At 31.3% G+C, this 15,344-nt stretch overlaps 1 protein-coding gene and 1 pseudogene across 1 annotated transcript; both read right to left on the reverse strand.

The window, feature by feature from the left end:
• Positions 1–1,397: 1,397 nt before the first annotated feature.
• Positions 1,398–3,723, reverse strand: LOC117929045 (annotated as a pseudogene).
• Positions 3,724–5,201: 1,478 nt separating this feature from the next.
• Positions 5,202–6,035, reverse strand: LOC117928395 (putative B3 domain-containing protein At3g24850). Its single transcript, XM_034848284.1, has one exon. It carries the CDS (start codon positions 6,033–6,035, stop codon positions 5,202–5,204), a length of 834 nt encoding a protein of 277 aa, XP_034704175.1.
• Between the last annotated feature and the right edge of the window lie 9,309 nt (positions 6,036–15,344).

The raw sequence follows: 15,344 nt of genomic DNA on the forward strand, positions 1-15,344 counted from the left end.
AATTATGGTTTTTCATTAGAAAATGAATGGACAAACACAAATGATAAAGATATCAACATTAACATGAATTTCTATATAATAGACTTGATTTTTTTTTTTTTATCTAATTTAATGAAAAAGTTCTTAATTGAAGACTCTATTTAATATTTGAATATATTTAAAAAGAAAAAAAAAGGCTTAAGGAATCAATTAAGGGATGGGTAAAAGTCCATTTAGAAATTTTATAATCTATGGAATAAAATAACAATGTTTTAAAAACCGGACCGGACCGGCCGATCGGACCGGTCCAACCGTCGACCGGTCACCATTCCGGTCCGATCCGGTCATTTGGACCGGATTGAGATCGAACCGGGGTTGAACCGGACGAACCGGCGGTTCAACCGGTGAACCGGCCGGTTCCAAGGAAACCGGCCAACTCAAATGATTTTAATTTTTCTTTTAAAAAAATTACAAAATGAAAATATTACCAAGCTTTCCTTAGAACTTCAAATAGATTTTACTGAAGGAAATGTTGGGCCGTCTTTTGACACAGCCCACATACCCATTCCACTTTATGTGGGCTGAGTTTTAAGCCCACAATCCCATCTTAAGGACTTGCTGAGGATGGCTTTTATAGGAGTTGTTTGACTCCTTGTTCCTCTCACTTTCCGATGTGGGATTGCTAAATATCAAAGCAAAAAAAACATAACAAAACTCCAAGAAGGTTTGAACCTTGGACCACCCCTGTACTAGTCCACCTAGAACACCACTCGGCTGCATGTATTTCATTGTCTACCATGCCAAACAAAACAAGATATATTAGATTTTAAATTTTTTTATAATATTAAATAAAAATAATATAATATTTTTAAAAATTATGAAATTAGTTTAAATTTTCATTTTTTTTTATATATTCACATTTAAATATTATACATATTTCATTTAATAAAATTTAAAATATTAATATGATTTAATTTGATAATATCAAAGATATAAAATAATATTATTGATGTTTAATTTATTCATATATATTTTAAAATTTTTATAATTATTTTAATTTTAATAATATATAAATTATATATTTATGACGTCACCGATTCGATAGCGGTTCGACCGCCGGTCCGACCAGTGAACCGTGAACCGGTAACTTTTTCGGTTCGATCACCGGTCCGGTTCTGAAAACATTGTAAAATAAAGTAAAATGATGTGAACCGGCTTCTAGAGAGTACGACCGGTGACACATTAGGATATTCAATTGAGACCCTGCCTATAAATGTCTGAACGTTCCTGTTCATTAGATTCGTATAAGCAACTGCCTCAGACTTGACCGTCATTTTCAGCTTTCATCTGAAAGATGATTACGATCAACCCTGTTAGAAATAAGTGCCCGATGAACAAGAAATGAAGAAAACCTGATAGGCAATATGGAATACACCTCAAATGGTATTGAATTCCAATAATGGTTGCTATTGTTAAATGTTTGCAAAGAGGCGGTACGTGTTGGCATCAAGAATTATTTGACGAATTGATGATATTGCTGCCAAGGCCCCTAGCGCTGAGAAGAGTATGGCAAGTAATGTATTCCCCCAGAAAATTAGGCTCTGTTTTGGCTTGAAGGTCACATTGTAGAAGATCATGGGCAAAATGAAATCTAGAGGTATGAATCCAAATGCTCCAAGTACTGCATTGATGTCCCCAAAGAAAGGAAGCATTGCAGCGAGGGTGGTGGCTATGACCACTGAAGATGACCGGAAAACCAACCGCGGCATGACGTTGCGAACTGCGAATTGATCGATCTTGGGGTCTGCAAACTTTTGCTCTAGCACTTCATTTGTGGGTTGCAAGTAAACCTGAATTTGGGCCATTTAACATATTCATTTCAAAATATATATGATGCAGGGCCTACAACATAGGTGGTATATATAATAGGAATAAGAGCACTTACCAGGCTGACAGCTGATACTTGCAAGAGGGTGAAAACATTGGTCATCAGGAGAACCCAACTGGGCAGCAAAGCCTTCTCATCAACCATAAAATTTGCAAGAACAGTTCCCTTGGCCTGATTGCCAAATGCCCAATACCCAGATATGGCAACACTGAAAAATGTGGTGAGCACAACAGCATAGCACACGCACAGGCCTTTAAACATCTTCCCCTTGACCGGAGGTGCAATTGTTGCCTGCCAAGAAGAAGAAGGACCATATTTGTCAGTTAGTTCAGCTCTCCTGCACTTAAATCAATATCTATTACACCTCCATTTGGCAGTAGAGAAACTTGGATAAATGTGATATTTTTCAGGAATGACTCCATTGTCATATGCGGTGGCAATGATTGAAATAGCATTCAGGGCACCAAATAGATGATGTTCAACACTTCCATGTACAGAATAGCTCTTTACTGGTGCAGTCTTCGAATGCCCTGTGGGAGAGTAACCTTTCATGGGAATTGAGTGAAACAAGTATGAATCAGAAGTCCCCACATTTAATTGTGCTGTGATTGCTTACCGATGTATATAGAACCAGCAGTGGCAGAAGCACAGAAGGAGAGGCAGAGGACTAGGGAGACAAGGTTTATGTGCCTTAAGGAGTGGAAGGATGGTATTTGCACTAAGACCAGCATTAGAACTCCCGAAATAATCACAAATTGGTAAAGCTGCATAGTGCCGTTTGGCCTTGAGAGTAAGTAAATAAACTGCCCCAAAAAGGCAAGGAAATCATTTCAGATAATTTGAGTTCTGAAGAAAATGTTCAATGAAATCTGAGCAAAAGATCGTATTTTCCATATTAGTTCATTCTGTTTCTTATCTAAAATAGTATATCAAACCTCAGAAATGAGGCCTATTGTAGGCAACTGAATGAACATCATGTGGTCAGGTCATGTGGTCTCTGTTCTAAGCAAAAATGACTGACCTTTAGGCTCTACCCTCCAATAAGAACGCCGGCAATAACTGTACCATAACACAGCCCAATTTGAATTGGACCCACTAAATACCTACCCCATCCTGGACCTGTCAAATAACCATCAATTAATCAAATATAAGTCATGTTTGTTCCAGTATGAACCACAACATCAGGGGGCTTTAATACATTTCATGTACCACATGATGGATTAAGAGCTCATTTGATTCAACCTAGTATTATGGTAATACAAGACAAGATGTCACCCACCTAAAATATCTGTAGCCATGTCTCGGAAACGAAGTTGGCGCTGGCCCAGCTGAGCGTGGTGCTCCAAGACCACCGAGAGAAGATTGTAGGAATAGAACGTGACAAGCGCTGTCATGGTGAGGAAAAAAACTCCGCCCACCCACCCCAGCAACGACAACGCAAAGGGAAGACTCAGAATCGCCGGAGACACTATCGATGTGGTAAGATGGTAGGCGCAGTGCCACCATGATCCTGCCACAGTGACACACATACCCAAATTAAATGCCTACTTGCTTTTCTTCCTAGAAATTACTCTTCCGCAAAATTTAAAAAATTATTAAACATTGAGATGCTCTTGCTGCTTTCACGAGTCACGACAGACAGCAGACAGAGAGTTGAAAGTAGATAATCATGATTCATGAAGCTTACCTTTGGATTTGAGAACAAAGAGGGCTCCAGCATCCAAAGGCTTTGGAGGGTTGGTGCCATCTTCCATGGAGTGAGAAAGGCCTGCTTCCATCTCTTCTAGTTCAAGCTCACTGGCACTTCACCCAAAAAGTAATGCTCAATACTTGATATGAAATTACGGATTTCCAGTTCTAATTTCTACTGATACAGAAAGATGATGAAAGTGACGTGTGCCCTGGGGCACGAGATTAGTCAAAGTGTGGATTCATCCGGTAAAAGTCCAAGTTCATATAGACCAGGATTTTGATAAGACAATTCAGTCGTGGAGTTTCCACCCTAATTGAGTTGCCCTCTTGTTTTCTTTTAAAAGGAATTTATTTGCTTGAAAAAAAAGTTAACACTTTGAATTTTTATTAATTCAAATGTTACAATGCAATTTAAAGAAATTTTAAAAGAATTTATTTACATTAAAAATAATTTTGAATTAATAATTTCAATTTATTCATTAAAAAAAAAGAAGAAAAAAGAATATTTCAATCTATTTATAACAAGTGATTTGATTTGTATTTAACTTTTATTTCCAATAAAGTTATTTACACTTATTATTATTAAAAGAATTTATTAAAAAATTTCTAGCACTCATAAAATTTATTAAAAAAAAGTTTTTTGTAGTATTTATTGAAAAAAAAGGATTATAGTTTTTATTCAAAGAAATTATTTTGCATTTTTTGTTTGAAAAAGTGATTTTATTGTTTTTATTTAAAGAAATATTTTACAGTTTTAATTTTAAAATTATTTTTGTATTTTTTTATTTAAAAAACATTTTATAGTTTTTATTAAAAAAAATTACAATTTTATTAGAAAAAATGCGTTACAGTTTTTAAAAATTTTTTTTTTAAAAAAGATTATTAAAGAGATTTCGAGTCTAATCTAGTCCTCCACGTGGTGATTATCCAAAGCTTTAAGAAAAAAAACTGGTGTAGTAGAATTGACCCATCTATAAAAATAAGACAAGCCCAAATGAGAATAAGTAAAAAGACCCAAGTAAAATTCAAGTCAAATGAATTCAATTTGGCCCAACAAAAATCCTGCAATCCAAGACCAATCCAATGTCAAATAAATTTAATTAGGCCCAAATGATATATCAAAAGCTAAGCCCAAACAAGGAAACAAATTTGACGGCCTGAGGCCCTCAAGCATAGCCCATAGCCAAATACACAAAGCCCACACCAAAACAATAATTGAAGCCTAAAGCAACGTCAATATGTAAAGCCCAAAATAAAATTCAAGTCCAAGACAACATCTAAAAAATAATAGACATCTAAATTATTTTTAGAAGAAATTAAGGTAAGCAAGAACAGTTCCCCCTTCACTGGAGGTGCAATTGTTGCTTGCCCAGAAGAAGAATCATGTATGTCAGGCAGTTCCACTTCTCCTTTTGCACCTTAATCAAATTCTATTAGACCTTCATTTGGCAGCAGGAAAACTAGGATACCAGAAAAGAAAATTTAGGAATGACTCCATTGCCAAATGTTGTAGGAATGCTTGAAATAGCATTCATGGCACCGAAAAGGGAAAATCAATTTAGTGACAATCATTATCCAGGGAGGTTTATCATCTTCTACTAAATAGTAAATACATCTACCCTGCCTGTCCCTGATATCCATATCAGCTATCCATGATGCCCCTTAATGAACGATTCCTAGGATCATCTTGTAGTCTTCTCTTTACAAGAGCGAAACCCAACTTGGACTTGATTCGAAAAGACCAGAGCTGCACCGTTTCATCTTCCTTCATGCTATTCATTTCCGTAACCGATTTCCAATTAGTCACCAACACATACATTGAGGTAGAATTTTTGGAAGCTTTCTTCATGTTCCACTTGCTCAAACTAATGGTTTCCCGATGAAGGGAGGGCTCAATCAACATCACTTCCATATCTGCACATTTTTTTCCGTTTCCTCCCGAGTTCAACCTCTCGCTCTCTTTAGGTGTGAGGAAACTTTGTTGTATCTGGTTCAACGGTATGGACAGACGGTTGTGACCGGGACTCACATCAGTCTTGAAGATAGGCTTCTGGATTACAAAAGTGATATCAGAACCCCCCAGAGCCCTGATCTGATTCCTGAGGATGACAGAGAGCTCTGGCGTTGCATGGGGAGACGGGCACCTTGCCTTATCCATCATCTTCTTCATCCTCAACTTCTTTTTCTCCTGAACACACCCCCCATCATCATCATCATCGTCGTCATCGTCATGGCACCGTGGTGGCCGCTTCTTGATCTTGATCGTTTTTTGGAGACACTGATCACCTCTGCTTCTTTTTCTCCTGAACACACCCCCTTCATCATCATCATCGTCGTCATCATCATGGCATCGTGGTGGCCGCTTCTTGATCTTGATCGTTGTTTGAAAACGTTGATCACCTCCATCTTCAAATATCTTCATCGTTTCTTCAAGACGCTGATCGTGTTTCTTCTCATCTTTTACCACAGAATCCATTGAAAAGAATGCGCAAAGTATATAGCTTCAAGGGTTTCTTGATCTTGGTTAGGAAGGAAGTGGTTTATTGCTCTTCTTGGTATGGCAAGATGATGACCCAGAGAGAAGTCTTTCAATTTGGAAAAGTTACAAATGGTTTCTTGTTCTTCTTGGTATGGCAGGAGAGAGCTTATATATAGATGAGGTCCTGGGAGACGAGTCTTTCAATTTGGAAAGTTACTAAATCCTAATCAAATCCTACAACCTCCACATATATTCGAAAACTTACCAAAATTACAACTTACCAAACATCACATGGGGCGTAGCTTAAAATACGAAAACCACGGAGATACCTGTGCTAGTGATCGACGTCGACGATAGCTCTCACAGCTTCTACACTCTCGAATGGACTCTCGATTATTTATTCTCACCCCCCAAAACCAAGCCTTTCAAACTCGTCATCGTTTACGCTCGCCCCCCATCATTTTTCGTTATCGGGTTCACCGAACCCGGTAAAGCTATCGTCTTTTCTCCGTTTGGTTCTCAGGAAAAAAATGGAACCGAACAAAACACTGGATGGAAATAGGTCCATTTTTCTCAGCAACCAAACGAAGAAAATGTCTCAAGCTTGGAAAAGAAAATAAAAATGCTTCAGAAATGTTGAAACGACGTCATTTTGGTACAAATATGAGCGTTTGGTATTCTTCATTGTAGGGATTCCTGATATTATAGCCCATGTGGATGTGTAACAGAAATCAGTAACGTCTCATTTCGTAGTTTAATGGGTTTCTTCATATGCCCTTAAACTTTCCGTATAAGACTTTTGAACAAATATAAATATTTACATTCATGTTTATTTTTATAATAGTAATTATGAAAATAATAAAATACAAAAGACAAAAAAATAAAATCAAATACTATGATTTTTTTTTTATCTTAAACATATCTTCATACTTAAATATTATACATTTTCTATTTAATAAATTTTAAAATATTAATATATTTATATTTATCTATATAAGTTAATTTAATATATCAAATATAAAAATTATATAATTATGACAACACCGTTTGTTTATATTTTTTAAAAATTTAAACAAGTTCAATTATCCCCATATGTTTGTATTTTTTTTTTATTAAGAAAAACCAAAATTACAACTTACCAAACATGTTGAATTGTTTATTATTTTAAAAATTAATATATATAGCCAACGTCACCAAATTCTTTTTTGAAATGTATTAAAAATTTATTTTTACCTCAAATTTTAAAAATAATAGAAAAATATTAATTATTATACTAAAATATAAAAATAACAAAACTTATCTAATGAAATCTCTCTTCCATCTTTTTGAATGGTTGGTTCAAGTTACCTCATTAAAAATATTAGGAAAAGAAAACAAGAAACAATAACACAACTAGTCAACTTTCAAAAATGAATAAATTCAATACAAGTCATTTGGTTTGAAATTTCTCTAATAAAAAAATGGGAAGAATAGTTCTTTATTTTATTTTATTTTTAAAAATTATTTCTAAAAAAAAAAAAAACCAAACAATGGTATAAATTTTTAAATCACATTACCAAATAGATTTTTATTATCCTTTTTTCCTAGGTGGTAGGTGGTAGTCACGTATTTTTTTTGAAAGCTTTATATAATAACCTCATTATCATTTGTCATTTCTATTAAACTTTTTTTTCCTAATGTAAATAACAAAACCATCACTAATCATTTGACTTCTTACTCAACTATACATTTCATTTTAAAAATTACTTGAATGTCATTTGATCATATATATATATATATATATATATAACAATTTCTTTTAAACTTTATGACATCCAAACAAAGCCTTAGCATAATATTAATTATTATTATTATACTAAAATATAAAAATAACAAAACTGTGGATCCTGTATTTTCACGTGTGTTCCCACTCGATGGCGAGCTCGATTTTTAATTGAAAAATTATTTATTCATTAAGAAAATGGCTTGGAGTCGCCATTTATTTTTGTTCTATTATTTTTTTTAAGGGAAAACAAAATAAGAAAGAAAAACCCTAAGTATGACTCCTTATTTGGAAAAGCAGGTCTGTGAAAAACCGAGTCGGGGTTTGGGGGTTAGGTTACTTATCGGGAAGGTACGGTAAAGACCGTAACACCCCTCTAAGTCCTTAAAAAAGAGTATCTACTAATAAGATGAAGCAAACATGGCAATTGGCAAGGAAATCAATGGATACCAAAGTGATCACAAACCAGAAGCAAGTCATGATAATGAATAAATGAACAAAGTGAGAGCAAGAGCGTACCTTGGTAGCAGGTAATAAAGAGCTATCATGAAATAGAGTTAGTACACAATAACAAATACAAAATATATCGCATGCACATCAAAGATAAGAACAAAAATCAAACAATAATCATTAGGCATAGCAATTAACAATCAGAAAAGAAATCTCATATGTAGGGCCCTCCATCAAAGCCCAATTTATTTTGCATGAATTAATATCACAAATTCCATTATTTTGGAATTATGAAAAAATCATTCACGCTTATTAAAATCAAGAGGAGTAGAAGATTATTTGAAAACCAGAGTAGAATTAAAACTATTTGAGAGAAAACTGGATTTTTAAAATCTATTTGAAAATTTGAGTTTCGGAAATTATTTGAAAATTAGAGTCTTGGGGATTAAATTTGAGAATTGGAATTTTGGAAATCAATCGAAGGTGGAATTCATTTGAAAAATTGTTTAAAGATGGAACTTTTAAAATAAATAAATAAATGGAATAATGATAACAATAATGAAAATAATAATTAAATAAATGAACATGAATAGTAGAATTTTTTAGATTGGAAATTAGATTTGGGAGTAAGATTTTTGAAGAATTGTTTAAAGATGAAATTTTAAAACAAATAAATAAATAAATAAAATAATAATAATAATAGTAATAATAACGAAAATAATACTTAGACGAATGAACGTGAATAATAGAATTTTTGAGATTTGAAAAAATTGTTTAAAGATTGGAATTTTTTAAAAGAAAGAAATAAATAAATGGAATAATAATAATAATAATAATAATAATAACGAAAATAATACTTAAATGAATGAACATGAATAGTGGAGTTTTTGAAATCGGAAATTAAATTTGGAAGACAAAATTCTGAAAAATTGTTTAAAGATGGAAATTTTAAAATAAATAAATAAATGGAATAGTAATAATAATAACAAAAATAATACTTAAATAAATGAACGTGAATAGTGAAAATTTTGAAATTGGAAATTAAATTTGGAAGACGGAATTCTGAAAAATTGTTTAAAGATGGAAATTTTAAAATAAATAAATAAATAGAATAATAATAATAATAACGAAAATAATACTTAAATGAATGAACGTGAATAGTGGAATTTTTGAAATTGGAAATTATATTTGGAAGACGGAATTCTGAAAAATTGTTTAAGGATGGAATTTTTAAAATAAATAAATAAATAGAATAATAATAATAATAACGAAAATAATACTTAAATGAATGAACGTGAATAGTGGAATTTTTGAAATTGGAAATTAAATTTGGAAGACGGAATTCTGAAAAATTGTTTAAGGATGGAATTTTTAAAATAAATAAATAAATGGAATAATAATAATAATAATAATAATAATAATAACGAAACTAATACTTAAATGAATGAACATGAATAGTAGAGTTTTTGAAATTGGAAATTAAATTTGGAAGACGAAAATTTTAAAACAAATAAATAAATGGGATAATAATAATAATAACTAAAATAACACTTAAATGAATGAATGTGAATATTGGAGCTTTTGAAATCGGAAATTAAATTGGAAGACAGAATTCTGAAAAATTGTTCAAAGATGGAATTTTTAAAATAAATAAATAAATGGAATAATAATAATAATAATAATAACGAAAATAATACTTAAATGAATGAATGTGAATAGTGGAGTTTTTGAAATCGGAAATTAAATTTGGAAGACGGAATTCTAAAAAATTGTTCAAAGATGGAATTTTTAAAATACATAAATAAATGAAATAATAATAATAATAACGAAAATAATTATGGTTAGGTAAATAATTGTGAAAACTGGGAAGTGAATTTAGGAATTGGAAAATTGAAGAATTATTTAGAGATGGAATTTTAAATAAATGAATAGGTGAATAAATAAATAAACGGAATAATAGTAATAACAAAAATAATAATGATTAGATAAATAATTGTGAAAATTGGAAAGTGAATTTAGAAATTGGAAAATTGAAGAATTATTTAGAGATGGAATGTTGGAAAATTAAATTTCGAAAGCTGGAAACTCGAAAAATTATTATAAGGATGGAATGTCAGAAAATTAAATTTCGAAAACTAGAAATCTAAAAAATTATTTTAAGGATGGAATGTTGGAAAATTAAATTTCGATTCGAAAATTGGAAACTCGAAAAATTATTTTAAGGATGGAATGTCAAAAAATTAAATTTCAAAAATTGGAAACTCGAAAAATTAACTTTAAGGATGGAATGTCGGAAAATTAAATTTCGATAACTGGAAACCTGAAAAATTAATTTTAAGGATAGAATGTCGAAAAATTAAATTTCGAAAACTGGAAACCCGAAAAGTCATTTTAAGAATGGAATGTGAGAAAATTAAATTTCGAAAACTAGAAACTCGAAAAATTAATTTTAAGGATGGAATGTCGAAAAATTAAATTTTGAAAACTGGAAACCTGAAAAATTATTTTAAGGATGGAATGTCGAAAAATTAAATTTCGAAAATTGGAATCTAAAAAAAAAATCATTTTGAGAATGGAATTTCCGAAAGTCAAATCTTGAAAATTTTGTTTTGATATCAAAATGTGAAGAAATAATAAAAAGAAATATGGATTGTGGTGATCATCATGTGCACGTCTCCAATACAGTGGCTATAAACCCATTTTATATATTCTTTTCCACCACCACCACCATAACCATTAAAAGCCATGCATGGAGACATCAAACCCATTTTTCCATTAGCCTTACCACCAAACCTTTATACCCCCATGATAACCTACACTCATCATTGAGGCATTTATTTGAATCACCAGCAACTCCAACCACCCCTCCACCGTGAGCATGAAGTTCTGCCTGCGAGTGGTCTAGTTGCTGGTACATAAATTGCATCATGCAATGAGCTGTGTCTTCGCCCATAGAATCCATAAAGGAGTGTTTCTGCCATCAGCCATATAGAAACTTGGGTTCATGCAGCAAGTCCAAGATTTGCCAATAAATAGACGTTGATGAGAATGCAAGCAATAGGTGGAAGTGGAATGAGTGGAAGAAATGGGGTGAGAAATGAATTCGATGAGTATTGGAAGATTGAAAATGAAGTGAGATGGAGGTAGTCGTGTGCATGGGGTTGGGGGGGGGTGGGGGTGAAATGAGTAGGTTAGTGAGAGAAAAATGGGTATTAAGGGTGGTCGTGTTCGCATGGCTCCCATGCACGCGTGAGATGACGGAAATGAACGAATAGGGGATATATGGGACGAGTGATGGAAAGTGGTGATGAGAAATGGATTATTAGAAACGTTTGCAAAAGTCGTGTGGTCATGCATGGCCATGCAAATGTGTGGGGCATGGGTTTAAGGGGTACTGGAGGATAGAAATAGAAAGAGGTGGTGGGTTTTGATGAAGCATGAAGGTAGGATGGGAAGGTGGTGAGACAATGAGAGAAATGGGTGTTATGGATATTGAGTGGAGTTGTGGATAATAAGAGAAACGAGTATGAGGGGCTCGGTGGGTGTGAGGAGTATGGAACAATGGGTTGGATGGAAGCTAGGATAGAGGAGGTGGTGAGCATGGGATGGGTTCAATGTGGCCATGCATGGCCATGCAAAGGTGAGAAGAACTGGAAACTCTCAATACAATAATCAAACATGCAACCGTTTACAAGGGAAAAAGATTAATAGAATTAGAGAGAACAAAACAAAGCAAGCACATGTGGGCAATCGTATTCAACTAAAACAACTCTGTGGCCCTAGATGTCCACATCAAACCAAAAAATAATATTCATAGATCAACAGAGAATGATGCAGGACATTAAAAGATGGAAACATACCAAGCTCAAGATAACCTTACTTGAAAGTCCACAGCGCGACCTTCCTCTGCTCCTCCTTCTTCTTGCTTCAGAAAAGAATTCTCCCTCTTCTATCTTCCAAGTTGCCTCTCCCATCTTCTCTCTATTTTTTTCTCCCGTTCCTTTCTAACTCTGAATATCTCTCAGCCTCACCCGAAAACGGAAATCTTTCCCCCAGAAAAAACTCTCCGCCTTCCCCTTGCTCTGTTTCTCCCTTCCTCATGCTAAGGCTTCCCCCCCCCCCCCCCCACCCCACTGCTACCAATCCTCTACTCTTTGTCAGAGACATCCTTCCATCAACTCCCTGTTCCTGCCATCACCTTTTGAAGCTCCAACCACCACCATGGCAATGGTCACATTCTCTCCCACACGTCCTACATTGCTTGAAAATATTAGGAAAACAAAACAAGAAACAATAACACAACTAGTCAACTTTCAAAGAGGAATAAATTCAATACAAGTCATTTGGTTTGAAGTTTCTCTAGTAAAAAAATAGGAAGAATAGTTCTTTATTTTATTTTTTTTAAAATAACAACCAATGGTATAAATCTTTAAAAATAATTTTATTTTTAAATCATATACCCAAATAGATTTTTATTATCATTTTTTTCTAGGTGGTAGGTGGTAATTACGTATTTATTTTGAAAGCTTTATATAATAACCTCATTATTATTTGTCATTTCTTTTAAATCTTATGACGTCCAAACAAAGCCTTAGCATAAAAAAAAATGATAAAAGTAATATTTAATATATATGTAAACAATTTAAATTTTAAGACAAAAGTTTGGTGTCTTTATCGAAGATACATGTTACCACCTTCTTAAATCATCAATGATCTAATTTGTAGATAATATATGAACACCTTATAGCCTTACCTTAATTCAAAACCAATTCAAACCTTAGAACTAATTTAATATTCTATCAAAGTTGAGAGTTCATACAATAAAATAGTTTGGTGAAATCATATAGTTTCAATAATCAATATCATAATTCATTATAGCTTCTATTCAATATGTAATCATATACATTACTATACTTACCATGAAAAAACTCGTTCTGATAACCAAGATAAGCCATCCTCTAATTAGGAGGTAGTACACTACAACCTTAAATGGATTGTTTTCGTCTTATGAACAATTCGTTCACTTGTAAGAAATCAATTACTTGAATTTTTTATGCAACTTCTAATACACTCGTAATATACAATACAAGTGATGCAGATTTGAATGTTTTGTTAAATGTAGATATGGATAGAATATTGAAAACTAGAATCTCATTTATCACATTATGTCTTATTTTTAAGAGCTTTATTTCAACAATGTTTTCATTAAAAAAACATGAATTAGATTTGCAATTATTTTTCTCCATCTAGATGGTTGAGATTTTGTAGGGACTCTTAAAGAGATCGGAAGAATGGTTGCCTTTTTTTAATAATATAACATGTAAATTATACTTTATTAATGAAAATTCAACAATCTAAAGAATATTAAATATGATAGAGTTAAGCGCAATTTACCAAACTTATTTTAAACCTTGATAGAGTGGCAATGCAAGGTATTTGTATTTAGTTAATGCCCTTCCGAAGTGGGAATAATGAAGAAATGTGTCAATTTGTTTTATTAAATATAAATTTTTTTATTAAAATATTTAGACAAAAAAACTAAGACTATTCATAAAAATAACTCACTTTTTGAAAATTAAACCTCAATTACACATTAGTGTCCCTTGTTTTTATTTGTCTTTCCCCTCATTTTTCATAAGGTTCTCTACAGTGATACGAGCATAAAAATAAATAAATAAATAAACCTTTATGGAGGTTATTTTTATTTTTAATTTTAAAAATTCATATTTTATATGAGGAGTTTTATATATATTTATATACCCTATTTCTAAATATATTCTCCAAAATTTTATTTTCTTCTTAACCAACCCAATATTTGCCCATACAAGTACTAAAACATCCACTTTCCAAACTCCATTCCTTTTCTATTTAATAAATAAATATAATAACTTATACATCAATTCATACTTCAACCATGTTAAATTTAGACCCTAATTTTTTCAACAATGTTAAAACTAAATTATCTAAATAACAAATAAGACATTCTATTAGATTTTTTTTAAAAATGGATAGAGAGACCCATGTGACAAATATATCAACATTAACATGAATTTTTATATAATATAGTTGATTTTTTTTTTCATTTTTTAATGAAAAATATTAATTAAAAATTATTTGATATTTGGTTATATTTTAAGATTAATATCACTTAAGAAAATTTAAGTAATAAATTAAGGCATGAGTAGATAAAAACCCCACTATAAATTTTATCATCTACCTAATAAAATAAAAGTAAAATGATGATGTGAATTAGCTTTTAGAGAGTTGAAACATTTTTTACTTATTGCAATAATTTTTAATTTTTTACAAAATATGATATACAAAGCTTTACGCCTCATAGGCGTTGCAATAATTTTTTAATACACTCCCTTAAGTTAGAGGATGGACATAGAGTTAATTATTTTATTTGTAAAAGAAGATTTTCACTAAACTTTTATTTAGAAATTTTGATTTTTTTTTAAAAAAAAATTATTAAAAAATGGGTTTTTACAAAAGTAATGTTGCAAGTCAATTTAAAGATTTTTAAAACTTTTATTTTTAAAAAAATTGCAATTTTTATTGAAAGGAAATATTTTTGAAATTTTTATCTAAAAAATAATTTTGTAATTTTATTTAAAAAAGTGATTTCACAGTTTATTAAAAAAGTTTGCAGTTTTTATTTGAAAAGTGATTTTTTTTTCAGTTTTTATTAAAAAAAAAAAAATTGTGCAATTTTTATTTGAAATGTAATTTTTCAATTTTCATTAAAAAAATAATTTTAAAAATAATTTAATATTTTTATTTGAATTTTTTTATAGTATTTATTGAAAAAAAAAAGATTTTATAGTTTTTTTATTGAACTATTAAAAAATAATTATTTTATTGAAAAAAGATTTTTAAAAAATTGCAATTTTTATTAAAATGAAATATTTTTGAAATTTTTATCTAAAAAGTAATTTTGCAATTTTATTTAAAAAAGTGATTTCACAGTTATCATCTTCTACTAAATAGTAAATACACTTATCCTGCCTGTCCCTGATATCCATATCAGCTATCCAAGATGCCCTTTAATGAATGATTCCTAGGATCATCTTGTAATCTTCTCTTTACAAGAG

This window comes from Vitis riparia, chromosome 13 (assembly GCF_004353265.1).
Source record: "Vitis riparia cultivar Riparia Gloire de Montpellier isolate 1030 chromosome 13, EGFV_Vit.rip_1.0, whole genome shotgun sequence".
NCBI classification, from domain to species: domain Eukaryota; kingdom Viridiplantae; phylum Streptophyta; class Magnoliopsida; order Vitales; family Vitaceae; genus Vitis; species Vitis riparia.